The following is a 27,017-nucleotide window of genomic DNA, read 5'->3' as shown; positions in this document are numbered from 1 at the left end:
TTTCAATACAGTGTCACTGTAGGGAATTACTCTTAACATTTGACGTTATGTTTACGTTAAAGGAGTGGTCCTGGAGCGCTACCGGGTGTGCTGGTTTTAGCTTTAATATCAGCGTTAATATCAGCAACCAATTCAGACCCAAGAAACCAGGTTAGGTGAGTTAACTGTAATTAACTGCTTAATTACTTGATCAATTAAGTGCTGAGCAACAACAGAAGCCAGCACACCCTGCGGCTCTCCAGGACCACGGTTTTAAAGGCGATGAGCATTCCGTGGCCTGCTAGTTCAGTTAAGTACATTGCTTTACTCGCAGGCTACTGAGAGAGTTGTGGCTTTCGATTCTGTTCCAGGAACACCGCTGCCAGTAACACTGAGCTCATTTTATTGCCAATGTTAACTGCGAGTTGGATATTTCAGGCATAATTGCTGGCTTCAAAAAGTACATACTGTATTTATGAATAACAGTCTGGTCCTAAGGCAACTTTTGCCGATGGGATGATGAACTGGTATAATAAACTTTATTAGTGTCCTGCACGGGCGTAGCCTACTGTCGTTGGTCCTTTTCAAGTAGCTAACTGGATTTCCTCATTCAAGTTTGTGACAAATAAGACACGAGAATGACCCATTTAGACTTTCATACGTACTGTTCTTATTATTTTGGACTCTTGCCATTAACATACAGCAACCTGTTAAAAAAAGAATTGTATTTCCCCTAGTTCCTCAAACCGAACTCCCAAATGCTGCTAAGATCGTCTGCTAGTTCACATACTGGCTTGCTTTGCATGCTGGGAAATGGTCTTTACAGATATTTCAGCCTCCGATCAGTATAATGTCACAGACTTTGTGTATACAATACAGGGTTGCAAACCACTTGAAAATACAGCATGACACTGCAGATTTATTACCAGGTAGGACACAATAGCAGCCATCTTCAGAGGAACAGACAGTGACACATTGCCACACAAAGCTGTTGATGTATGATGGCATAACTGTAGTTACGGCTGGAACTACCACTGAGGAACACTCGTCTAAAGCCTGCATTTAATTCCATTCTTTAGTGAGAGAACCAGTTGCAATTAATTTAGGATGGCAATGCATGGTTTTTTATATTTTCTATAATGTAAGCCTAATTTGGAGACATACTTACAGCACTTACACCCTACAATGCATCCTCGATTAAATTACTAAATTAATGGGGAAAAAAGTGCATCACATCACAAACGGAGGGCCCCTCCCACAGTGCGTGAGTGACAGCAACTTTCATAAAAACACGCCCATCTACACACTAGTGAAACAAGCATCCTTTACTGAGTCGCCCCCAGGGTGACGTATCACATTATTTACAAACAAGTACTCTCATTTTTAGCAACCAGTATGCCATTATTCTACGGATATGAAAAGAAAAAGGACATCTTATAAGGTGCGTAATGTGGTATTATCAACAAACAGGCATGTTCCCGAAATGAGTTTCCCTCCAAAGACAAGTCCTCACTATTTATAATACATCATTTATATAATAACAATAATAATAATTATTATAAAACAATCTACACACAAAAAATAGAGCCTAGTATTTACAAACCGAAACTTTCCGGAACAATTTACAAATGGAAAAAAAAAAACCCTTTGATATGCGACACGGACGGACGTGTTGGGTCTCAGTCTGTCTGAATACTGTCTGTACACAGGGGCCCGGGGGCGGGGCCTCAGCAGGACGCCAGCTGCAGCAGCTGCACTTTGAACTGCTGCGCCTGATGGGATAGGTCGGTGACACGGTCCACCATTTCCTGCAGGGCGGCGGTGTTGGGGTAGTGCAGAGCGGCCATCTTGGTGGCCCCCACCACGGTCTTGAGCAGCTCGCACAGGGCGTTGCTGTAGTTCATGATGTGGCCCGCCAGGTGGGGGGCGGCGGCCTGCCGCGACAGGGTGTCCCCGATGAACACCAGCTTGTGGGCGCTGAGGATGACGAACTTGCTGTGGGCGACGAAGATGCGCGGCGGCTGGCCCGCGCTGATGCAGCTGAAGAAGGCGTCCACGGCGTTGAGCAGCGTGACGAAGTGCGCCTCGCACTGCTCAGAGTAGAAGTGCAGCAGCTTCCTGTCCCACTCGCCCAGCTGCGACTCGCCGCCCTGCGAGGAAGAGGAGGAGGAGGAGTCCGAAGAAGGGGAGGGGCCTGCGGCGGAAATCCACTGGGTGATGTCATTGTCCACTGGCTTGATCACTTCCTGCTCCAGTTGCTTAAACTGATTGAGCTGTGGGGGGGGGGGGGGGGGGGGGAGGCGGCAAAGATCAGCACACAGATTCCAAACATGGTCCCCAAAACTGCCCCCAACACCAACCACCTCATTCCTTGTATGCCACAACACTTTCCCAGGTTATAATAACTCAGCCAGACCTGGGTCAAGACTCAATTTGAACTTGTTATGGAATCAAATAGTTTTCTGATTGATCTTGCCTGGTACAATTGAGCCAACCAAGAGGGTTTGCAGTTTTTGAGACTATTTCTTAGGTTTTAGTACACCAGGCAAGGAAAATAATTTGAATCCAGTACAATGACAAAATTGACCCAGGTCTGGGCTCAACTCCAATAGTCCAATAGTCCATAGTCCAATAGTAGAAAGAGAGGGAGAAGGAGGGAGAAGAGGATTACCTGGTCCTGCTCCAGTTGGACTTTGCTCTGCTTGACGATGTTCTCCTTCTCCAGAAGCTCCTTCTGCTGTCGCTCAAACTCCTCCTTCCCCTACGGACCAATCCACAAGTCAGGGGGGCAGACCAGACCAGAGGGGCAGGTTCATACAGAGCCAAATGGCATCAAACCCACACCCTGAAACTCCATTTACTTTTGGTCTGTGTGGCTTTGAGAGATTGAAAATCCAGCTGTCCCCTATTTCCGTATCTTCTAAAATGCCTTTACTATACTGCTAGAATTTCAGTATTGCTATTCATTAATGCTCTGAAAACAGATCAGTCAGCTTAATGACACTATTAATCTTCACCTTCATTCTGAAAAACCCATGATGCTACTCAGTCATTAATTTTATTTAAATACGACAGAAACACGAAAATATGGAAGTAAAAGCACAGCTATTCGGAATGTTTTTAGTTGGAGTTTGAGTTCCGTAGTTTCACGTTCTATTTTTCTGTTGTGTGGAACATTATGTTCATACCTAATTGCAGTTGTTCATAATCTGCACTGATCCAAGAGTATCACTCCAATGAAGTGAGTGGAGATTCATGGAAAAAGATGGGGATGGATGGGAAAACACACATGTAGTGCATCACAGTCAGTGGGGACGGATGGGAAAACAGACATGTGTAGCGTGTCACAAAGCCCAGCGTGAGTCCGGAGTGGGTTGTGCTCACCTGTAAGTGCACGTAGTCGTAGTCCTCCATCCAGCTCTTCACGCACTTCTCGCTGTGGTTCAGGTTGTCCTTCTCCTGCTGTAGGCTGGACGGAACAGGGAAGGGTCCGGTCTGGTCTCTCTCCAGCTGCCCGTCGTAGACCTCGTTGTCGTGGGCGACGGGGTGGCGGTTGTCCTGCGCTCCGCCCTGGGGGAGGGGCCCGCTGACGGTCGCCCTCCTGAAGAGCAGCTCGGCGCTGCCCCCGACCGTGGAGACCAGCTGCTTGACGTCGTCGGGGACGGTCCTGGAGACCATGACGAAGCGGTCCAGGTCGTCGCACCTGGCCTGGGGCTTGGCGCCGGGCTCGGGGGCGCGGCCCGTCTGCAGGAGGATCTGCTGGGAGTCCTCCAGCCGCTGCAGCTGCCGCCGGAGCTTCCCCTGCAGGCCGCGGTCGGGCAGGCCGAGGGCGCTGGCGGCCGCCCCCCTCCCGAACGCCAGCAGGTCGGCCACGGCCCCCCGGACCCGGTCCAGCGCCCCCTGCACCTCCTCCCCGCGCCTCTCCGCCAACTGCGGCGTCCTCCAGTGGGGCGAGGCGGCCAGAGCCAGCAGGGCGGCGACAGCAGCCTCCACGCCCTGCTGCAGCTGCCCCAGCCTCTGCACGGCGCTGTCCAGGTCGGGCCCCGCGGCCCGCGGCTCTGGGGTGGAGGAGGCGGACGAGGAGGTGGACATGCTGCTGCGGGCGCTGCCCGTGCTGGAGAAGGAGAGCCGGTTCACGCCATCCGTCACCTCCCCCAGGAGGCGCGGCTCCTGCGGGGGTGGCACGTCGTAGTCCCCGGCCCCGCGCGGGATGTCGTACACGTCGCTGCCCTGCGAACCAGAGGAGCAGGAGGAGGAGGGCTGGACGGGGGGAATGTCGTAAACGCCGCCGAGGGCGGAGCCGCGGAGGGCGGCGGGGTCGGAGCTGGGCGGGAAGTCGTAGTTGGACTGGGCCGAGGGCCTGGCCGTCATGACGGGGGGCACGTCGTAGATACCGCCCAGCTTGGTCTTTAGGGGCTGGGGGAAGTCGTAGTTTCCTTCCTGGAGGGCCTGGTTATTTCGGCAGGGGGGCACAGAGTAGACCTGTGGGTACAAACACTGTTATCAGGGCCGGTTCCTTTAACGTACTGAATCACTGAAGTATTAAAGCCCTAAAATAGTAACTGTAAGCAGTAGTGAATACACGTACACACTATCCCACACTCACACATTGTGCTCTCATTTTGTACATTCCCATTTTGGAAACGACTTACAGCAGCACTTTCTCCAGAGGTTTTTAGCTGTAAATCGTATCATTGCTGCTCCCGTGTGCCCCACCCCTTAAAAACCTACTCCGTAGTGAGGGCTCAGGACAGGGCGGGCCATTAAAGCTGACACCCGTCAGAAGCGCTGACGCACGTGTTGTCCGCCGCGAAAATAGCATGGAATAAAAAAGGGAGTTGGCCGCAAGTCGTTTCGGGACTTGAGGACGGACTCGGCTGGGCTGTAATTACGGCTGACGCAAATAACAGGCTCCCGCGAATCTCCCGTTAGAGCAAACGGCGTGACAGCAGCACACTGCACTGGGGGAAAGCAGGGTCGCTCATCCTTAATTATTCCGACTTTCCACCGCCGCGGAGTTCAGACCCGAGGACCGTCCTGTCAGAGCGGGGGGGACCGCCGTTACTGGGAACCGGCCCGTTCCCCTTCCCCTTCCCCTTCCCAAACACTACCGCCTGGTACCAATTAAACGCCATTATAAACGATCTCCGCACACACACACACACCAATTTAGCGTAATGGCTGGCTGGAATAGCAAAGCTGGAGTGGAAGGAGGTTCTTATTGCTAAATTATAACGCAGGCCTGCCAGGATGCCGAGATTTTAAAGTGCACTCTCCAGTAATCTCTTGTTTGGTCTCCTTCGCGAATGTAAGTCCTTATCTAGGCGGTGGATGTGTTCTCTTACCCCTTGCGTTGTCGGGGGGATGTCGTAGACGCTTTGCGTTGTCGGGGGCACATCGTAGAGGCTTTGCGTTGTCGGGGGCACATCGTAGAGGCTTTGCATTGTCGGTGGGACGTCGTAGACGCCTTGCATGCTTGGGTCTCCCAGCTTCCCCGGGAACTTGGGACCCTGCTTCGTTGGGGGTATGTCGTACACCTACAAAACACAATACAGTCAGGGTAACCATGGAAACACCACGCAGCTCTTTCTAGTGGCTTGATATTGCAACAATTACCAAAATATTGGCAAGTATTCACATTCTTCCCTGCTTCCACATACTGCAATATATCACAGTGCTGTGACATACTTATGATTTCATTTTCCAAATAGAAATGAAAATGTTTACGATATATTGCAGCACGCTCCTTTCTGTGTGTCTTTCTGTGAGGGTGTGCTGTTCCGAGCAGTAACTGACACACCCTCTATCCACTTCCTGCCACAATGTTCTCTAGAAGATTACAGGAATCACAAAGTGGGACTCAAAGGGAGGACTGTGTGTTGAACAGTAAAAACCACTGAAGTTACCAACTATGTGGGAACCAGACCCGGGTCAAATACATGATTGTGTTGGATTCAAGTACGTTTATGTGCTTGGTTGCAACCAAGAGGACCAGAAAGCAGGGTTTTCACTTTTTGATAGTATTTAGTAGGTTCCAATACACAAGCTCAGCATAGGGCAGAACAGTATTTTAATCCACAACAGTTACATATTTGACACGGGTCTGGTGGGGACACGCACTTGGTTCTGGGGAGACACCTACCCCCTGCGGCCTGATGGGTGGCACATCGTAGACGTCCTGCTGGTGTCGCTGGACTGAGTCGTAGGTGTAGGACTGCCCCACCCGCATCGGGGTCACGACCTGTCCACGCGGGAGGGAAAAGACAAGAGCGTCAGCCGCTACGTTCACCCCGGCGTGCCCTGACCCGCTAGCGTCTCCACTTGCAGAGCTTCCCACACTTTCTCAGACCGCAGCCCCACTTATGGGCTACATTCTGGAATCTTCTTTCTGAGAAAAAACCTACAGAAATTGAGCAAGAGGCAGACGTGACTCTATGAGAACGACTGTGTTTGCTAAGAGGGAGACAGGAGAGAAAAGGGGGGGGGGGGGGGAGGGGGAGAAGAGCTCCCCCTGCAGGGCCAGAGGCACATAGCAAAAACAAACATCGTGACAGGGCATGACAGGAAGTCTCATGTCCCTGCCCGCCCTTGCGGATGTCATAAATTCGCCACCGTTTCCTCTGCCATCAGCGCCAGCTGCCGGAAGCACATAGCTATGGTATATACACTAAGCACAACACCTCCAGTACAAGCTGCAGGGGGTTCCTATTACTGACATCACCCGAGCCAGCTGCTGAGCCAGGAGCACATTTCTTCCGAAATGAAACCGCCTGTGGTACAACACAGGTGTGCTGGAAAGTACTGTCAGCGTAACCCGTCAGGTAAGTGTAACAGCGCTGTGGGTCTCGTGACTGGTCTTTCTCATCAAGACTTACGGTCACTTAAAACATAGTTTTCTTTCTGTCTGGAAAGTACTCGCTCACCTCCAGCGACCGCAGACATTTGGGTGCCGTTTTAGACAGGGTGGGGGGGATACACCTCTGACATCATTATTGCCGCTATTGCGATGCTGACCCCAGTTCTCTCTACACCCATACAATTCATCTGGCAAACCGCAGGGCACTGACACCATTGGGGCCCCCCCTAAAATGGGTCCCCTGTGGTTCAGTCCCCATATGACCCCACCAGACCAAGTCCCTCCCCAGATGGAGGGGAGGGGGGACTGAGTTAAGGGCCCAGCTTTCAAACCAGGGAGTCAGAGAGAGGGGGGAAGGGGGTTGACGTAATGTCTTTTTCACATGTCATCATGAATCCCCCCCAGTTAATCCTCTACTCCTCTTCTCCTCACATTTGGAGTGTGTTGGTTTCCCAGAATTCTGTGCTTCGGCAGACAGAAAAGAATGTGAGGAATTCAGATTCTGCTCCTTCCACATGGCTGGTGAGGTAGAGGCGGGAAATGAGCCCAACACTATCACTCACTCTCTGTCTCTCTCTCTCTCTCTACCACACACAATCATTCTCACACAGACCATAAGTTGCAATATGATAACTCTCACTTTGACAAGCGCACACACATACACCAGACCTATTTATTCAGGCACACAGAATACATAGGCCTACACTATAACGACTCTTTCACACACACTATAATTATACTCCCTCTCTCTGACAGATGCACACACTCACACACACACACACACACACACCACACACACACACACACACAGGCTCTTTACTCCGGCCAAGACTTTGTTTACTCTGGTTTTAGTGTTGCCCACTTGGCGCTCTCATTGACGACACAGGGTGTTTACTCTGGAGAAGGCGGTCCTTCTACACCCTTGAGAGGGAGAGTACAGGGAGGGTGTGATATCACTGCTGCCCAGTCAGACCACCACAATCGTGGCTCCATTTTGGACAGCCACGATTTAAAAAATATAGAGCCTGTCAACCCATTCAAACATGAACAATGGGCCAGTCGATTCAAAGTGAAGGATCTGGTGTTCATGTCTGCATTACGTTACATTACAAGTAATTTGGCTAATTTTATCCAAAGCGACTTAGAGTTGATTAGACTACAAACAATCCTCCCCTGGAGCAATGCAGGGTTAAGGGCCTTGCTCAAGGGTCCAACGGTTGTGCATATCTTATTGTGGCTACACCGAGAGTCAAACCACCGACCTTGTGGGTCCCAGTCATGTACCTTCACCACAACGCAACAGGCCGCCCCTATGGTTTTTAAAATGGAGGCCAATAAGGGCAGACCCGCCCATGCCATGCTTCACCTGACTGGGGTGTGCGTGAGGCCGGTGGTTTGGCTTATGAAACATTTTGTTTTTTCTCTGTGATACTTGAACCACAGGCAAAAGTTCAGAGACAGAGCTAACAGAACTATCACCATGGGCATGAATAACCTCAATCCAGACCTCAGAAGTCCACAGACACACACCAGACCTCAGTCTAGAACTGTGAGCCTCTAAACCACATTACAGAACTGACACATGGATGCAGTGTAGAAGACTACTGACACACCACTGTCCTCAGTTCAGGATACAAGGCTCTACTGACACAATGAGCTCAGTCCAAAACACACAAAGCCAGTGACACGCATAACTGGCTTCTGTGCAGAACACAATATTCCGCTTTAAAAAATAAGTCCTGCTTGAGCCCAGAAAGATTAAAATATATTGTCTAACATTAAAAATAGACTCATTTCTACAAATCAAATGGACTGGTTTTCTAATAAAAACTCGGTAGTAGGTTATTCCAGTAACTTGAGTAAGAGTTTTGGCAGGCATCCAAGAAACACCATTCAAGCCATGCATTCATTACATCTCAAGTAAAGGGCTTACAGAACTCAGGACTAAAAGATCTAAAAACACACAGCAATCACACACAAACTCACTAGCAGACATACATACAGGCACACAACATATACATTCTCTCTCACACACACGCTTACACACACACATTCAGACAAGCACACATAAAGGCACTCAGACAGGCACGCACATATACATACACACACACACACACACACACACACACACACACACACAGAGGCACGCAGACACACACACACACACGCAGGAATGCAGACGGTCTCTCTCTTTCTGGTAAATGGGAAAGTGCAAAGGTTTTCAGTAATAGAAAACCTGAGGGGATGTATGAAAATAAAAAGCACGTCTGACATCTAAAGGAAAAATGTAAGTCACCTCTCAGGCAGGCATTTCCTGCTCGTTCCTCCTCCACTACAATGAGGCAAATACCTCTGCTGCCATTGGCTGGATTTATGACCTCACTCTTGGGTCAGATCACAGGGGCCTGTGATTGGGCAGCCCCCCGACAATAGGCCAGACAGAGCTCCCAGAGAGCTGGAAGTTTTCCCCTTCCAACAGTCTGCCTTCTTCCCCTGTCCACAGACCCTCTAAGCAGCAGCAGATAAACACAACACAACACACCACCCTGACTCACTAATGGCTTTACTCCCAACAAACAACTAACTCAACAAACAAGAAAGGGATGGCCACACGGGTTGACGACTGTCACTCCAACTAGTGGATGACAAACACCAAACCTTGCCATATACAAACAAACCCCGGGTACATCCTTATCCCTAATCTTTATAGCATCATCCAGTCACACGGGTGGCAATGAGTTGGGCCAGGTGACAGCTCACATTCTGTGGACGTGTTTTGGCTTCAGTGTGTTGTTCAGAGTAGAGCTACGATTATACACCAGAGTCACACCTTTCAGTAGTAATACAGAAAGTAAAGAGCTCACAGTGTCTGCTGAAAACAAAAACACCTCAGGTTAGGTTCAGACCGGGTCTCAGCTCAACATGGTTTGACCAATCACAATCACTTTCTGAACCACAGTGCTGAGGTGGTAACAGTGCAGGTACCACTTTCACAATGTAGGAGCAACATTGAAGAGACAATCTGAGCTCATAGAGTCCGTCAGGCGCTACAGGGAGGGACTGAGGGATGAATAGTCCATAGGACTGGTATTAAATATCCACACATTTTGCAGTTGTATAAAAGATGGATACAGGGTGAATACTCTAGAGCTGGGGTAGGCCACCTATGTCCTGGGGTGCCAGACACCCAAATCCTCTTCCCGGTCCCGGCCCTGGGAGGATGAGGACAGGAGGAAGAGCTTGGGAATCGCACTCGTCTCAAAGCTGCCCTGCCAACCGGGCGAGATTCCCACAGCGCCAGGTGTCCGCTTCCCTGTTTACACTGCTGACTCCTACAGATTATCACCGGGCTGCTTTCTTCAGAAAGGAAACTCCAAAGCTGTAATTATTATCTTCTCCTGACAGAGAGCAGAAGCCTCCGCGATCCCGCTAAGCTCTCTGGAGGGCTCCAGCGCTCGCGTGCCGTTCAGTAAACACGCCCTCGTCCGCACGCTGCCCTTCGACCCGGAGCCGTGGGACCGAGCGAGCGCCTGGAGGGAGGGCGTGTTTCTCATTTCTGCTCTCCTCTGGAGTCAGCCTGAGGCCTCCATAACCTCGCAGTCAGCTGCTGTAAGAGCCCTGCCGCTCGCTGTGATAGACTAAAGAGTGGCACGAGACTCCGCCCACACACAGACATGTCACTGGGCTCAGACTCCGCCCACACACAGACTTGTCACTGGGCTCAGACTCCGCCCACACACAGACTTGTCACTGGGCTCAGACTCCGCCCACACACAGACATGTCACTGGGCTCAGACTCCGCCCACACACAGACGTGTCACTGGGCTCAGACTCCGCCCACACACAGACATGTCACTGGGCTCAGACTCCGCCCACACACAGACATGTCACTGGGAACATACTCCGCCCACCCAGAGATTCTGCCGGGTGCAGGCTCCACCCCTATGAGGCCTGCTAGCTGGTCTCAGACCTCCCACGCAGTTCGCTGCAGGATGTGAAGTGTCTCGTAATCTGCCCACATTCTGACCTTGTACAGTCACTTCAGCTGCATGCGCTCCTATGTGTAGCAATTCTTTGACACTGTTTATTTGAATCTAACAAAGCTGAAACGGAAGAGACTGCCCGTGGCCTCCACACACAGCTCTGTCTCCACTTCTGCAGCCTTAAATTCTTCCTGCTAAAATGCTCTTCAGTGTAAACACTCCAGCCCCTTGTGCATCTAATCCCAGCACTCGTCTGTGAGCTCTTCTCCAGCAAGACTACAATCCCAACATCACTCTGTGAACTCTTCCCCAGCAAGACTACAATCCCAACATCACTCTGTGAACTCTTCTCCAGCAAGACTACAATCCCAACATCACTCTGTGAACTCTTCCCCAGCAAGACTACAATCCCAACATCACTCTGTGAACTCTTCTCCAGCAAGACTACAATCCCAACATCCCTCTGTGAACTCCTCCCCTGCAGGACTACAATCCCAACATCCCTATATGAACTCTTCTCCAGCAAGACTATAATCCCAACATCACTCTGTGAACTCTTCTCCAGCAAGACTATAATCCCAACATAACTCTGTGAACTCTTCCCCAGCAAGACTACAATCCCAACATCACTCTGTGAACTCTTCTCCAGCAAGACTATAATCCCAACATCACTCTGTGAACTCTTCCCCTGCAGGACTACAAACCCACCATCCCTCGATGAACTCTTCCCTTGCAGGATTACAATCCCAGCACTCCTCTGCAGGGCTACAATCTCAGCAGGCATTTTAATTAGCTCCCTGAAGCCCATGGGACCTGTGGCACTGGTCAGGCAGTTCCAGGTTATAAGCATCTATGCCCCTGTGTCTGCCTGCCAATGTGTATTCTTCTTCAGTCTCCCATAATTCCTCACTGCCGGGCTGGGATCAGACCGCTGAATCCCAAGCGGACGTTTGGGGAAAGAGCGAGCGCAGCGCCTCTTACCTTGCTGGTCGTTCCGTCGGCCGCCCAGGGGCTCCTCTGTGGCACCTGGTATACGCCTTGCTGCTGGGGGCTCTGCTGGGCTGAGGGGAGCACCGTGGAGCCCTGAGATGCCCCAGGCTTCTGCTGATAGGGCGAGGCCTGGGAGGCAGGGGGCTGGGCTTCGAACATGGGCCCAATGAGCAGCTTCAGGCGGTTGCCGGGGGCGATGCCCTGCCGGCCGTGCAGCGAGCAGAGCCACCAGCCCTCCAGCCCGCCGGTGTTCTGCTCGATGACCGTCAGGATGTCGCCTTTCCGGAAGGCCAGCTCTTCAGGGGACTCCGGGACATTGTCGTACAGGGCCTTGGCCATCAGGTTCTGGAACAAGCATGAAAAAATACTCCGTCAGTGTGTTACAGACAACTCCCTCAGTCAGTGTGTTACAGACAACTCCCTCAGTCAGTGTGTTATAGACCTTAGTCAATGTGCTACAGACAACTCTGTCACTGTGTTGAAGACACCTCCCTTACTCAGAGTGTTACAGACCTTATTCAACACATTACAGACAATTTCCTCTGTTTGTGTTACCAATCCCCACTCTATCAGTGAAAGTAATTATCTTTCTGTTGGTTGCAGACACTGCTTCAGAGCATTACAGAACTCAGACGCCTTGCACTGTGTATCCATTAGTGTATCAAAGACACCTGTTTGTTCCTGTGTGTGTGTGTGCATCTCCTTTTCATGGTCCTGAGAAGCATGCTCATTTCAAATATTTCTCACAAGTGCTTATTTCTGATGGCTGTGTCAGAGTGAAACTGATCTCTAATCAGTGGGCATATCTCACACAGTCTGCCAGTCAGTATCCTGAAAAACAACTCGTGGGCGGCAAGAAACATTTATCTGGATAATAGCGTCTGCCGAATGACTATAATGTAATGTAATCTTGGAGGAAATAAGAATATCCTGAGACCCATTAGGAGACACATCCATGAATGCAGGCTCCCATTGGCCACCAGTCTCTCTGTTCCATGGGAATTTCCACAATACTTTCTAGAGAACAGGGCTTGAAACCGCAGTGGCGCAGAGATAACCTTGCTGATAACCGTGAAGGCACTCAGTTTTACGGAGTTCAGCCCTGGGTCTGTGCGGGGGCGGCCTTTATCTCACATCCGCTCCTAATGCCAACGCTTTCCTGTGTTCCAAAATCTCAGCCGGCACCCATGCTCCCAGGCGGATTACTGCGTTTCCACGTCAACCGCTCTCCAAAATCTCTCCCATCGGCTGACCCCCTTTCCCCCTCAACCGCCTAACATCTGCCAATGCTTGCTCTGCCTCTGGCCTCATGTCACTCTCTGACCACACCCCCCTCAATACCCAATGCAGGCATACAGTGTACAGTAAGGGTCCCCTCCATACGCGTACAGTGTAAAATATAATTTTGTGTATCTATTAAGGATTTTTATAAAGCCAGTCATACACTGTGAATCCAATGTCCATTAATCTAAAATGCAAACATTGGGGCCATCTTTGTTATCTCAGTTATCAGAAGGTGAACCAGAAGCATGAAGTGGCTTTATTGTTTCAGACTACTGTTTTGCCGCTAGATTAGCAGTAGCCTACCCAGCAAACACAAAAACGTATAAGCTAAAGGGATATTTAGAAATATTTTTTTGGTTCCGTGCCACAAACACAAGTGTAAAAAATGAAAAACGCAAGTAAATACTGAAATTCTAGCCTTTTCCAAAAAACTTTCTTTTGTTTCAGAAAATTCGATTTTCGTTCCGGAATAGGAAATCGAACGGACAGAAGGTACACGGTTTCCTGTGTTGTAAAGGCCTCGCAGTGCTCTGCCTGTTCACCAGGCGTGCCCAGGGACACCTCCGAATCACGGCCGGGCGGCCTGGTCCCCACAGGGTGCACCCAGTGCCCCCAGAAAAGCGCAGCGAGGACGTCAGCCCTCCTGCGGTGCGGCGGTGGAAGCCGCTGATGAGTCACATTTTTAACAACAGGGTTCTGAGAATATCCCCAGCACCGAGCACGGGCGGCCGTTCAAAGACGCTGAGAGCCGCGTGGAGCGGTTCACCGCTGACCCGGGGCACTGACCGCTCCTAGGGCAGCCTGGCCTGGGACTTTCCAGAACCCAGCCACTGACCCGAGCTGGTATTGGCGGAGACGCAGCCGGTGGCAAAAAGGGGCAGAGAGCAGGGAGAAAGATTCAGGGATGGTAAAGGTCTTTCAGCGCACTTATCCCTGGTTATGGGTATGCACTTTGTTGTACGTCGCTCTGGATAAGAGCGTCTGCCAAATGCCATTAATGTAATGTAATGTAAAGGAAGAGAATAAAAACAGAAGGAATTGTTGGGCTTGGACTTGCTCCACTGATGTCCTGAAGGGGGCGCTGTGTAAACCTCTGCCATCTCCAAAACACAGCCTCACTCTGAGCTCAATCAAGCTTTGAGCCTCGACTAGGCTATTTCTGGGGCAGTTATTATAGACACTCGATACAGCAAGTCAACAGTTAACACTCTCTCAGCCACCACCACCCCCCCCCTTTCTTTCTTGCTCTCATTGGTTCCTGTGTGCTGATAAGAAGCTGTTGAGAAGCGCAACACTTGCTAACCTCTGTAAACCACAACACTCACAGCTCGCATCTCTGGCCCAATTTAGAATGCACTCGGACACACAGCAAACTTCACAAAACCAACCCACCGCAACCTCTGAACTGTAGCTGTCTCACTGTGTGAATTAACCTGAAGTGCATTTCCTGTTATACAAGTTATATAAGCATGCACAGAATATTTTGATCCACAAGCCCTCAGAAGAAACCACCTTACTGCATTAAAAGACAATACATGCACATACACACACACATGTCTGCATGCACTGAACTTCCTGCTATGCAAAGTGACATTTGGTTTGTTGGGGAAATTTAATTTCTTTAAATAGCAGCGATACAGATTTAGACACATGCCACAGTAGCCGAAACTTCACAATGAGAGAAACAAACAAACCACTTTGGCAGATGAAAAGCAGAGATGCAAAACTTTCCTTTTATGACAAAAAGCTAGGCCAACTGCACTCCTACTTATTCACACGCCAAGTTGTGCGGTTACAATTCACTTAGCAGACATCTTGAACAAGGCCAGTGAAAAATGATTACAGGGGATGTATTTGTACAAACCTTTTACACAGTCATCAGTTTACTGGTAAAAATGGACGCTCCCTGTTCAAACAGGCCACCCTTCGCACACCTGAGATCCAACAGCAGCTAGCACTTTTCATTTGCTTGACAAATTAAATGTTCTTGTCCCATTGGCAAATCTTGAAATTAGTCAAACTGTCTTACCTCAATGGCAATATTTGTGTCTTATTTCGCAAAAAGTAAAAGAGATTTTAAGTCTCAACCCAGCTGAAAATAGCTCACGCTTTGTTTTTGAAACAACTGGTTGCTGGTTGACCTGTTCAGACCAGCTCCGTACTTAACATGGTTTAACCAGCCCAAGCTATGTTTTGAAACAGCTGGTAGCTGGTCATTTCAAGCTAGATTTTACAACATGGAATATAAGTACTAAAATACTTGCTACGTCTGACTTATTTTTTGGTTTTGGCAGTGAGGTTGTCAGGGGCTCCGGACCGTCTCTATACTAAAACAGTGTTGGGCTCCGCTGGGCGCTGTCGGAGAACGCTCTCTCTGCTGGTTCGTATAATGGGCTCCTGGCAGTAATTGACCGAGGCGTACCCGACCACGAATGCCTCCGTTGGTATCCAGGGCATAAACACGAGTTAGTGCAGATTACAGATAGCTGTGACTCGCCGGTAAACACGCGCGTGTTTGCGCATCTGGGAGCGCGGCCTCGGCTAATGCTGACCTGAATGTTTCAGGAGGCAGAAAACATACCCTTGAACTGATTGCTGGACTTGAATTATTTTCAAACATTTTCCTTGATTAACAATAGACAAAAAGTCACAATGTAGCCTACTTTAAGCCTACAGTGGGGATATCTCTAAATGCTCCATGGTCCACAGTGGTGGTCTCTCTCAACACTCCATGGTCCACAGTGGTGGTCTCTCTCAACACTCCATGGTCCACAGTGGTGGTATCTCTCAACACTCCATGGTCCACAGTGGTGGTATCTCTCAATGCCCCATGCTCCACAGAAGCAGTATCTCTCAAATCTGCTCAGTGTTGTGATCTATCGCAGATCCTCTGGGTTCATATATTATCGCTGTTAGTGAGTGTCATTATCTCTCACAAGCATGATGTAATCTCTCAGAGGTGCAAAATGGTACAATCAAACAAAGTGATGACATCATACCTGGGAGAGATAATGACGCTTTAAGCAAAAAGGGTACAAAATTATATATTGCTAGCTATGGGTACAATTCTATATATAGGGTACAGCCCCAGCAACAAGCATTTGTACCCTTTTAGGCACTATTTGTACCTCTATCACAGGAAGTTAGTGTTGTGATCTCTCTCACTTTCTCTCACACACTCACACACACACACACTACATTATTGGCATTTGGCAGACGCTCTTATCCAGAGCGACGTACAGTTGATTAGACTAAGCAGGAGACAATCCTCCCCTGGAGCAATGCAGGGTTAAGGGCCTTGCTCAAGGGCCCAACAGCTGTGTGGATCTTATTGTGGCTACACCGGGATTAGAACCACCGACCTTGTGTCTCCCAGTCATTTACCTTAACCACTACGCTACAGGCTGCCCTGTACTACGACACTGTGTGTCTCTGTGCCTATGAAGGGATCTTGCACAGAGCCAAACCTGACACCTTCCCCTGCTACGCTATGACTCAGACTGGATTGTGTAAACAGCCCTTTTCTCCACCATCTCATCAAAGAGCAGACACAAAATGCTGTTGTTCAAAGTGAGCCGCACCTGGAGGCTGAAATGGATTGCGGGTGTGACAGAGGGCTCAAACAGGCTCCTCACAGGCTGCAGGTTCAGTTTGAGCAGGGAGGCCCTGCCCCAGTGACCTCATACAGCCCCATCTGCAGAACCCCCCCTGACCCAGACCAACCACGCCACCCTGCTACATTCTCTTTCTCTCACACACACACACACACACACACACACACACACATACTGAAACTCATACACAAAGACCTACACACACTCAAAAAAATAAAGTGACAATGGAGGTACATTCTTGTTCTTCAAGGATCATATTTCTCAAATGTACCCTACAAGTACCATAATGTTCTCTTCGGGTACAATGAGTGCATTTTCCAAGCAAAAAAGGTACAAATTAATTATATATTGCTGGCTAGGCGTACAATTTTACATACCTCTAGGCCACCCCAGCAACAAGTATTTGTACATTTTTAGGCACTTTCCGTACCTAGATTTCTGAGTGCACACACACACACACATACCCACACACACACACACTAAAACTCATGCACACAGACCTACACACCCAGTTTCTCATTATGAACCACAATCTCACAGACACTCAGCCCCGTTTCTGTGGGAATTACCTTGTACAAAAGCCCAGAGCAGAAGTTTTCGTTCCCTGCAGTTCTGCATTGAAATGACTGCTCTTATTGTTGCTGATTTGAGACAGGCTTTTACAGAATCCAGGCTGCACAATGCAGTCTGTCTTTCCAGGCCGCTAACGTTGCAATGGTAATGTCCTGCCCACGGTGCTATGCCAAGGCAGGAATTCACCTCTGTCTATTCACAAATGAGGTCATGAAGGACAACCACACTCTGCGCTCATGGGATAGGACCACACAGTATGGTCAGTAAAGAGATCGCACAGCTTACATCACACAGACGTAAGCTCAAGCACACAGACACCAACATTTATCCTCCATCTCTCTCTCTCTCTCTGACATTCTCTATTCTCTCTCTTTTTCTCTCATACACACACACATACACACTCAAATCCCCCTCTCAAAGAAATCATAGGAAGTATTGTACAAGTGAGACACATCACAACACTTATGTGGCCACTTTTGTGGGCTGTTCCTCTAAATGAGGTTCATGCTGTCAGGTTTATTTCTTGGGAGCGGAACTCCATTATGCTCATTAAAAGAATGCTGTTCACTGAGACTCCTGTATGGAGCACTGAGACTCTGCTGTCTGCAGCACTGAGACTCTTCTGTATGGAGCAGAGATTTAACATGTTAACATCTACAGTAATTAATACCAATTCATGTACATTATTGTGAAGTGTGACCGACCCAGCTGTCTGGAGTACTGAGACACTGTTATCTGGAGCACTGAAACTATACACTCTAAAGAACTAAGATTGACTGTAAATCTTTATGTACAGAAAGCATAGAGGGCCGTGACCTTCCCAACTGCACACGGCACAGTAGCAGAGAATGTCGGTGAGTGTAAAACAGCCGAGGGGAAGTCTCACAATCCCCCACCGCTCTCCGAACGGCCCCATTCAGAAGACAGTAAGCCCCCTCGCCTGCTACTTTATAATCCCCAAGAGCATCTACTCACATTCATTTCCATAAAGACAAACACAGGCATCCTCAATCTCAACCACCCCATTACCATAACCAACACACAAACACCGACGCTCCCCCCCCCCCCCCCCCCCCACCCTATCCTACTCACACCAACCCCCCAAGTGTTCCCCACTTCCCCCACCCATTTCCTCTTCTTTTCCCTTTCTCTCATCCCCAGCTCCTCCTCTTCTTCCTCCTCCTTCTCCCTCCCTCCCTCCCTCTCTTCATTGCTATCCCGCTTGGCCCGCTGCCTGGAAGTTGACCCCCCCATCGCCCCTTCCAGAAAAACATTACTCTGGTTCACCTAATTGTTTCTCTCTGGAATTCTCAAGCTATTTTTGTCATGGTTACATAAGTCTGAAAAGAGCAAGTGAGGAGTGGTGGTGGAACTAGGGGGTGTAGAGAAGAGGAGTGTGTGTGTGTGTGTGTGTGCGTGTGTGTACGTCTGCATGTGTGTCCATGTGTCTGTGTGTAGACAAGAGAGTTTAGTTCTAGTCTGTGTGCAAGACTGCATACATAACAGTATGCATACTATAATGAGTGAGTCTCTGTATTTAAATTTTCCTCCACAGTGCAACTCAAGATAAGCACAGGGAAAGATATAGAAAAACTGATGATGGATACATTTAAAAAGTAACATTCCCTTAGAAACAGACTAGACCTGGGTCAAATATGTAATTGTTTTGGATTCAAATACTTTTCTGCACTTTACTGGAACCTATGAAAAGTGCATACCCCACATTCTGGTCCTCGTGGTTTGCGTAATTGCACCAGGCATGATCAACCGAGCACAGTAAAGCATTTGAATCCAAAACAATTTGGTATTTGACCCAGGTCTGGTCTGGTCTGGCCTCTCCTCACATTAGCCACCTGCTGCTGGGAAACTGGCTTTCATCACCCTGCACTCTATTGACCCTGCTGACCTTTAACCCCTGAAAGAAATGTATCACTCTAATACGACAGGTACGCACTCTAATCTTAACCATTCGCTGGTTGGAAGTGTGTGTCTATGGTCCTTGACAGTGAGAGAGCTCCAGCTCCGCAGGGCTGCTGGGACACTCTGCGCCGTGAGTGGTACAGATAAGGGCCGTGTGAAAATGCCCTCTCCCACAGAGCGGTGGAAACACTGACCCAAACCTGCAGCACCGATAACAGCCACTCCGCCCTGACCTCCACCCAAAAGTACATACATGGACACACCTACAGGTTATCGCTCCTAACACATACATATGGAAACACAACATGTTGGTATTCTGAGCGTACGTAGCCAGAAACACGTGCACATGCAAACACAAACACACACACTCAGAGACACACGTGCCCACACACACACAAACACACACACGTACATGCGGGGACGCACACACTCACAGACACACTCTCTCTGAGTTTGTCCCTAATGCCATCAGAGGGGACAGGTATCACAGACCTCAATCTGCCCTGATTTAATACTAAATCCCAAGTTGCCTAAAGCCTGATTTAGTCCTAGCTGGTCTACAGATGGGCCCTGGAACAGCCTGCTCAAACAGGGAAACCGCACACTGCCAGCAGAGGGCGACCCGCAGCAAAGCGAACGGCGATTTTTCAGGGTTTGGCGTGAAAGCGCAGAGACCTCACATTCCTATTATGGTCTGATAACAACCTCAAGTCCCTCACACATGGGTCTCATAAAGCGGAGAGGGGAGGGGGCCACGACTGCGGGGAGAATGACTCGAGCAGCCAGCGGAACACAGTCTAAACAACCTGGACCAAACCTCCACCGTCATCTGGTGCCAACTGCCCCACATTCCAGAGATAGTGTGAGCCAGACAAAAGCATTCCACCGAGGAAGACCCTCTCTACCTCCTACCATAGTAGGAAGTGAATCTTCACACACACTTTTACACCTTACCCAGAATGTTAATGATGAATGAAAGGTTGTGAACACAGTTTCATTGAGCAAAGTCCAGGGCCCCAAATTTCAAACTGCACTTTCTAGAACTGTGACACATAAGCTGGTCTCTATTTACCATTAGATTATAAGTGTATATCTCTAAAACGGTACTGGTTTTTAAATAAGAAAACAAATCAATACGATAATATAGGGGGGAAACGACATGGTTCGGGGAAAGAATTTGAGATAAAACACAGCAGATTCAGGCTGAAATACGTTGAAATCCCACATTTTGTTCATTGAATCAAACCACCAACCGCTGTGTTATGTGCACAGCGTGAACGTGCCCACGTACACAAAGTGCTCCAAGTCGCTGGAGCGGAGAAAAGGAGTAAATCACATCTTTTTATTGTCTGTCCTAGTACAGAAGTCCGCGCGGTCTTGAGACTCTGACACTTTATTGCCCTTGATAAATCATTAATGTCTCTCAGACAGGGCCAAAGACCACAGACAAAGCGCTACATTCTCAAGTCTGTATGCTATTCACACTCCAACGCTCCCCCCGACAAGCATTTTACCATAGAAACTAACCGGGGGGAGGTACAATCTACACTTAATTCCTCCAGTGGTCTGCTCTGTATGCCCTGTAAGTTAGTGAAGGGCAGCAGGTCCCGCCGATGTACAGGGGTGCATTTAGGAGAGGTGTTAGTGTATGACTCCGATCTGACAGCAGAAGTACGGGGACAGGAGAGTACGGTCAGCATATTAGGCTACACTCTTTCCAAACGCTATTTCTCCCCATCCGAACGAAAGCTTTAGATATTTAGCACACAAAGCGTACGGTCCACACACGCGGGATGCAGTACTTTGTATGTGCTTCTTTGAAATGCATCCAAAAAGCATGAAACTATTAACCTAAAGTGCTTTTTCACGGCCAGTGACCCATTTTAAACGGGAAACCGCAAAATCAACTCACAGTTACAAAATACGTAGGCTAAGTTACAACACCCATTCCATGTTCTACTGACATGAAAACACGTAGGCTATTATATCCCTCTATCCGTCACGACCTGTTAAAGAGCAGGCAAACATGGTACTCACTTTATACTTCATCTTCAGCACCCGGGATTTGAGATCTCAGTGCGTCCAGGAAAGAAACATCCGCTGCGTTTGTCACTGAGAAAGCATGTGAAAGTGACGTGGTGCGAGTGATGCCTAAAGTCGCACAGCCATAAACGCAACTTTGTGTGGGGATGTTCGACCAAACGTTTCCTCCAAAATTCAAGGATAAACTCCCAATCCCAGCGCCTTTGAGACAGTTCCGAGGAATCTAGAGTGTCCTACAGGAGACCGCGCGCACCCCTCGGCGGCTCGGATAGCTCATTTACATGTCGGACTCGCTATTGGCCAGACTGCGACTCCCCCTTCCCCTTTGCCAGAAAATGACGTGTGACGTAGGCATGTGGAAGACCCTTTCAAATAGCACTTTTAAGGTATACTTAGTGCAAATTCTACCTCGTCTCTTATATATGTTAAAGCAAACACAGGCATCGTTAATTTGTGGTCAATATTTCGTCATTATTTTTATGGTAGAAAAAGAGCAGGAACATACGACTGACAGCACCACATAAACATTAAGCCAAGGTGTTAGTTAGGGTATATGACACATTAAACTTATAAGTAACTAATTAACTGAATTTATGCGTTTTCCCTGTAACTCGATGACTGAATTATGATCTAGTTAATTGTTCAGTGTATTTTATTAAAGCAATAAACAGTAATGATGTGAAATAATTTTGCTTGTGGATAATAATAGGTTACTAATATATCCGCTCCCAGTAATTGTGGAAAGATACCAGAAGTCATTGTTCACAATATTTGCCACAAGTTCTGTCTTTTGTTATGGTGGTCATGTGCAAACCTTGTGACATAATTGCCTTTTGAATCTTCTGTCCACTCTTCTATAATACAGTGATTTAAGTCAGTGTGAAACAACACATTTTATTATGACATTTGAAGTACTTCAGCCAAGGTGGGTTTACAAGATTAGGAATTGTAAGTCAGTCAGATAAAGATACAGTAAATCAGAAGAATTGGAATTATCACTAAGCTGCAGGCCTTGCGTGTCATGTCAACTATAATGGGAAAATAGCAGAGAGACCCAGGCATGTGAGAAAGGTAATTAAGGTAAATGGTGAATTTAATATCTGTAGATGAATTCAGATAATCTCACCCAAACCCATATCTGCCCTGTGGCTGGAGTCAGGACAGGTTGCAGCATCTGACATGTGCAGGATCTTAGGATAGACTTTCACAAGCAGGATGTGCAGATTATGAAACGGGGGTAAAGGTGTTGCAACTTGCTCAATATGTTAAAAACGAGTGTGTTCACTGTTTCCTGTTTCATTTTTAAAAACCCTTCCCTCAAGCACCACTTTATGCATGATATGAGTTGTCTGGATAAGCGCCAATGACCTCGCTCACTTACTATTCTCGTATGGTTTCAGCACTGGCGTACGTGCATGCGATTAACATGGCCGCTGTCGCAACCGGAGGAAGTAGTGATAGATCTATCACGGACCTCGCCCCCTCATTGACTTACATGGAAAAGGTGTGAGGTCACGGCTGGGTGCCACACCTCCTTTGTCAGCCGCTGACTCATACCGCTGCGGCCCATAAAGTAATCCTATGACATCACCCCATAATTGCTAGGCAGACACTCATATCAGAGGGCTGTTTATGCCGCTTTCAATTTCACGTACTGATAACGAATGGATCTTTGCTCCTACTGACTATTTTAAATGTTGCTTGAGGCAAAAGAAAAAGCAACGCTTGGAATTTCCCCATCAGTAATGCTGATTGGGCCAGTGTCGCGTCCACAATGTTCGCGAAGAGAACATGCAGAAATGTAAGACACCTTCCCCGAACAACGCTGTCCAGCCCTATCACCCTTATACAGTGCCCCTATAAAACTGTTGGACGTGCAGCATTCAACCAAGTTTTCCACTTCCTCTTGCAAAATGATCCACTTGACCTCAAATAATATGGTTTCGGGACCTGCCACTTCAACAGAAAATGTTTCTCTCTCTCTATTACGAATGCTGTCCGGTCGGGTAAAACAGCCTCTCTGTCCTGATTCCCAAGCCTATCTATCCAGTGCATTTAATTCTGTTGGACCATCGTGTCCATATCACGCTGCGCCAAAATGGGTGCCAACTGGATCTTGTACCTGTCTGGGCATGAAAAGCAGGTGACTCAGATGGATCGAATGTCACAAAGCTTTGTGACCCAGCAGGAGTCCCCATATGCCAGTTCTTCATCAGTAATTATACAACAGTTGGGTCTGACCTTGCATTGTGATTGGCAGAGAGAAATTCAAAGGAGTGACATTATAACAATACGTCACTCCTAACTTAGCAAAAACCAAACCACTATGCTTACATTCAGCTGATTCATTTTATCAGAGATATGGAACCTAGCAACACTTCAGAAGAGCTGCGTTCTGTCATTAAAACAGCATATGCTTGAACCTGAGTTACTGTATCGTTCTTTATGTTTAAAAAAAAGTTATAAACGTGTTGATAAAACTGTTATATAATGGTCACAGTCAGATAGGACCTTGGTTTGATGACAGAGAAGGACCCTAATCAGTGCCCTGAGGTATCAGATTACAATAGAACTGCAGAGAGCCGAACCTCAGAAAACTGAAAAATACAAACAAGGTATGGAATTAATACAAGATGACGCTTGCAAAACACAAAAATATAAAGAAATACAATTATAAAATACAATTATATCAAAATTAGACAAGGAAGTGAGCTGAACCAAGTCCTGTCCCCCTCAGCGTCATCTGTTTGGCATGTGGAGGCTATGGGGTGGTGTGGTGGTAAGCATGTCTCAATGGAATCTAAAGCTGAATATCTCACATAATGCCAAAGACCTTCACAAACTGAGCTACTCAAACTCCCGGGCTGGTACTCACCTTGGAAAGAGCTCTCCCCTCCTGTGGGTAAGCTGGGGAAGAGCAAGCTGGGTAAGAGCTGGTCAAACAGCTGGGTCCAACCAGCTAGTGTTGGTAGCTTGTCTGAGCTGAGCTACCAGCTGTTTCATAACATAACTTCAGCTGGTCAAACCATGTTGAGCTTGGAGTTGGTATGAACTGGTCAACCAGCTAAACCATGTCAAGCTGGGAGCTGATCTGAACTGGTCAACCAGCTAAGCCATGTCAAGCTGGTAGCTGATCTGAACTGGTCAACCAGCTACCAGCTGTTTCAAAACCTAGATTGAGCTGTTTTTTTCAGCAGGATCGCTAACCCACGATGATGCATAAATCTGTCTTTTAGATCACCAATAAGCTTAATGTGGCACACAAGATATCCTTCACTGAGAAAATAACTCATAGGACATATTATTGGTGACCCAGAGCCGTTGAATTTGTCTGCTACTAATATTCAAGGGATCTACACATTTCTCCCTCTTTTCCTGACCCTGTTCCTATCCCTCCTGCCTGGCCTACCACCGCAACAGAAACAACAATGTTTGAAATTACAGCCATTCAACCAGATATTTACTCCCAAAATGGTGCCCGGTATGCTGTTTTCACTGGCTAAAGTACAAGGGTTTAAGGTTTGGAAACACAGTCATGTCCTTGAATATGAAAGTTTGAGGTTTCTTTCGTGGGGATTTGGAACACTGAAATAGTATTTGGATGGGGGTGTTGGATTCCTTCTTGGTATACGTGGTGAGGAGTCGACATGGACTTACTCAATCAGTGATGGAAAAGATGACATAGTCATTATTTTATTTAAAGATTGACACCCACAATCTGATCTTTTACTTCCACAAGTATCAATTCAGCTTCAGGTTAAAATCAGTGGTTTAACATAATCATTTGTAGCATACCTACAGTACTGTGCAGAAGTCTTAGGCACCCTAGACTTTATTATACATATGTTTATTTTTTGTGTGTGTTAGTATAAAAGAACACATTTGAGATTTCCAAATATTCATTTTCCAAAAGATTTAATTTAAAGAGACATTTTTGTATGTAATTAAAAAAGCAATATTACTGTAAGCAATTATAATATAATTTCTAAATTAATATATAATTTTTACTTAAAAACTTGATCAAGATGGCCTGAGAAGCAAGGAGCCAACCAAAGTCTGCAGAAGAACTGTGGAAAGTTCTCCAACATGCTTGGAACAACCTCCCTGCTGATAGTCTTATAGAACTGCAGGACAGTGTTGGCTCTCAGAGAAGTGAGATAGCCAAAAAATATCGATTTGATTCAGTTTTGAACTATTCTGCCAAATTACTAAAATGTAATGTAAAATGTATAGTACGTTTATTTAGGACTTTTCATTGAATTCTTTTTGAAAGAATCTTATCTGCACAGAATGTTATACAGGTGCTTAAGACTTTTGCACAGTACTGTATATCTACCTATATCTTGTTACAGCTCATACCCTACTAACCTTTCCTCATTACAGACCAATACTGCAAAACCGCAGTAGTTCTCAGTTGATAATTTGATATACATTCACCGAGCACTTTATTAGGAACATTTTTACTCTATTACACCTACTTAATGTGAGTATCTAATCAGCCAATTGTGTGGCAGCAGTGCAATGCATACAATCATGTAGATAAGGGTCAGGAGCTTCAGTTAATGTTCATATCAACCATCTGAATGGGGAAAAATTTGATTTCAATGACGTTGACTGTGGAATGATTGTTGGTGGCAGACAGGGTAGCTTGAGTATCTCAGAAACGCACCCTAGTCTATAGAGTTTGCAAAAAATGGTGTAAAAAAACAAACAAAAATAAATACATCCAGCGAGCAGCAGTTCTGCTGACAGAAACGCCTCGTTAATGAGACGTCAGAGGTGAATGGCCAGACTGGTCAAAGCTGACAGGAAGGTGACAGTAACGCAAATAACCACACATTGCAACAGTGGTATGCAGAAGAACATTTCTGAGCACACATCATAACTCTAAGTGGATAGGCTACAGCAGTAGAAGTTAAAAAAATTCTAATACATGCCTAATAAAGTCCTTGGTAAGTGTATATATTTTTCATATATGTCCTGTTATTATGCATAACTAAACACCATTTAAAAATCACTCACAAATAAAGCCCATTGCATTTGATGCATGCCTATCATTCAAATGTGACATTTTTTCTGTGTCAGAGCGGCTAGCATTGCCCTCAGCAAAGGAAGGGGTGTGACCCACTTCTCTGTGTACTCTCAAACTGTCTCTTCAGTAGCTGTTTTAACATCAGTTGTGAAAACATTCAGATGTAATCTTTTCTTGATTGTGTCAGAGTTTGAGTCGAATGGTACACATTAAAAGTGTAACCTTCAGTACATCCTTGCTTTTAACTGCAGCTTGTTTTACTACTAAGACAAAAAAGTATTTTAGCATGTCGGTGGATATTTAAATTTACAGGCTGAAATAGTTTATCGTTGTATAGTCTTCCATGAACACACAAGTCCTTCTCAAGACCCAGCATGCAGAATACAATCACGCTCACACATTCTTTTTCACACACACACACACACACACACACACACACACACACACACACACACACACACACACACACACACACATGCACACACACAAACACCCACACAGATGCAATTGGGCATTTAACCCATGACCCTGTGAATAACACTCACTCTAAATGTATTTTTCTAGAATAATCTCTGTTCCCTCACAACACAACCCCTACCCACCGTCATAACACACACTCACACACACACACATAGACACAGACAGAAATATCATCCTTACCAGATAATCTCTAACAAACAGCAGATAAAAGCTCAATAGATGTGGACTCACCTTGGCCCGTGTGTGTTTCAGGCTGGGTGAGA

At 47.3% G+C, this 27,017-nt stretch overlaps 1 protein-coding gene across 2 annotated transcripts; it reads right to left on the bottom strand.

Annotated features, from left to right (window-relative positions):
* Window positions 1–855: 855 nt before the first annotated feature.
* nedd9 (neural precursor cell expressed, developmentally down-regulated 9) lies at window positions 856–27,017 on the bottom strand. 2 transcript variants are annotated; one of them, XM_061256376.1, is made up of 7 exons: window positions 26,986–27,017; window positions 11,800–12,153; window positions 6,122–6,220; window positions 5,325–5,516; window positions 3,364–4,461; window positions 2,651–2,740; window positions 856–2,252 (listed from the first exon to the last, which is right to left on the bottom strand). In XM_061256376.1, exons 2-7 carry the CDS (start codon window positions 12,145–12,147, stop codon window positions 1,707–1,709), a joined length of 2,373 nt encoding a protein of 790 aa, XP_061112360.1. In that variant the 5' UTR covers window positions 12,148–12,153; window positions 26,986–27,017; the 3' UTR covers window positions 856–1,706. The 2 variants fall into 2 exon arrangements, with proteins under 2 accessions (XP_061112360.1, XP_061112359.1); XM_061256375.1 differs by lacking the exon at window positions 26,986–27,017 and adding an exon at window positions 21,237–21,515.

Source organism: Conger conger, chromosome 9 (assembly GCF_963514075.1).
Source record: "Conger conger chromosome 9, fConCon1.1, whole genome shotgun sequence".
NCBI lineage: Eukaryota > Metazoa > Chordata > Actinopteri > Anguilliformes > Congridae > Conger > Conger conger.
Note: the sequence above shows the minus strand (reverse complement) of the source record. Positions and strands in the feature narration are given on the sequence as shown.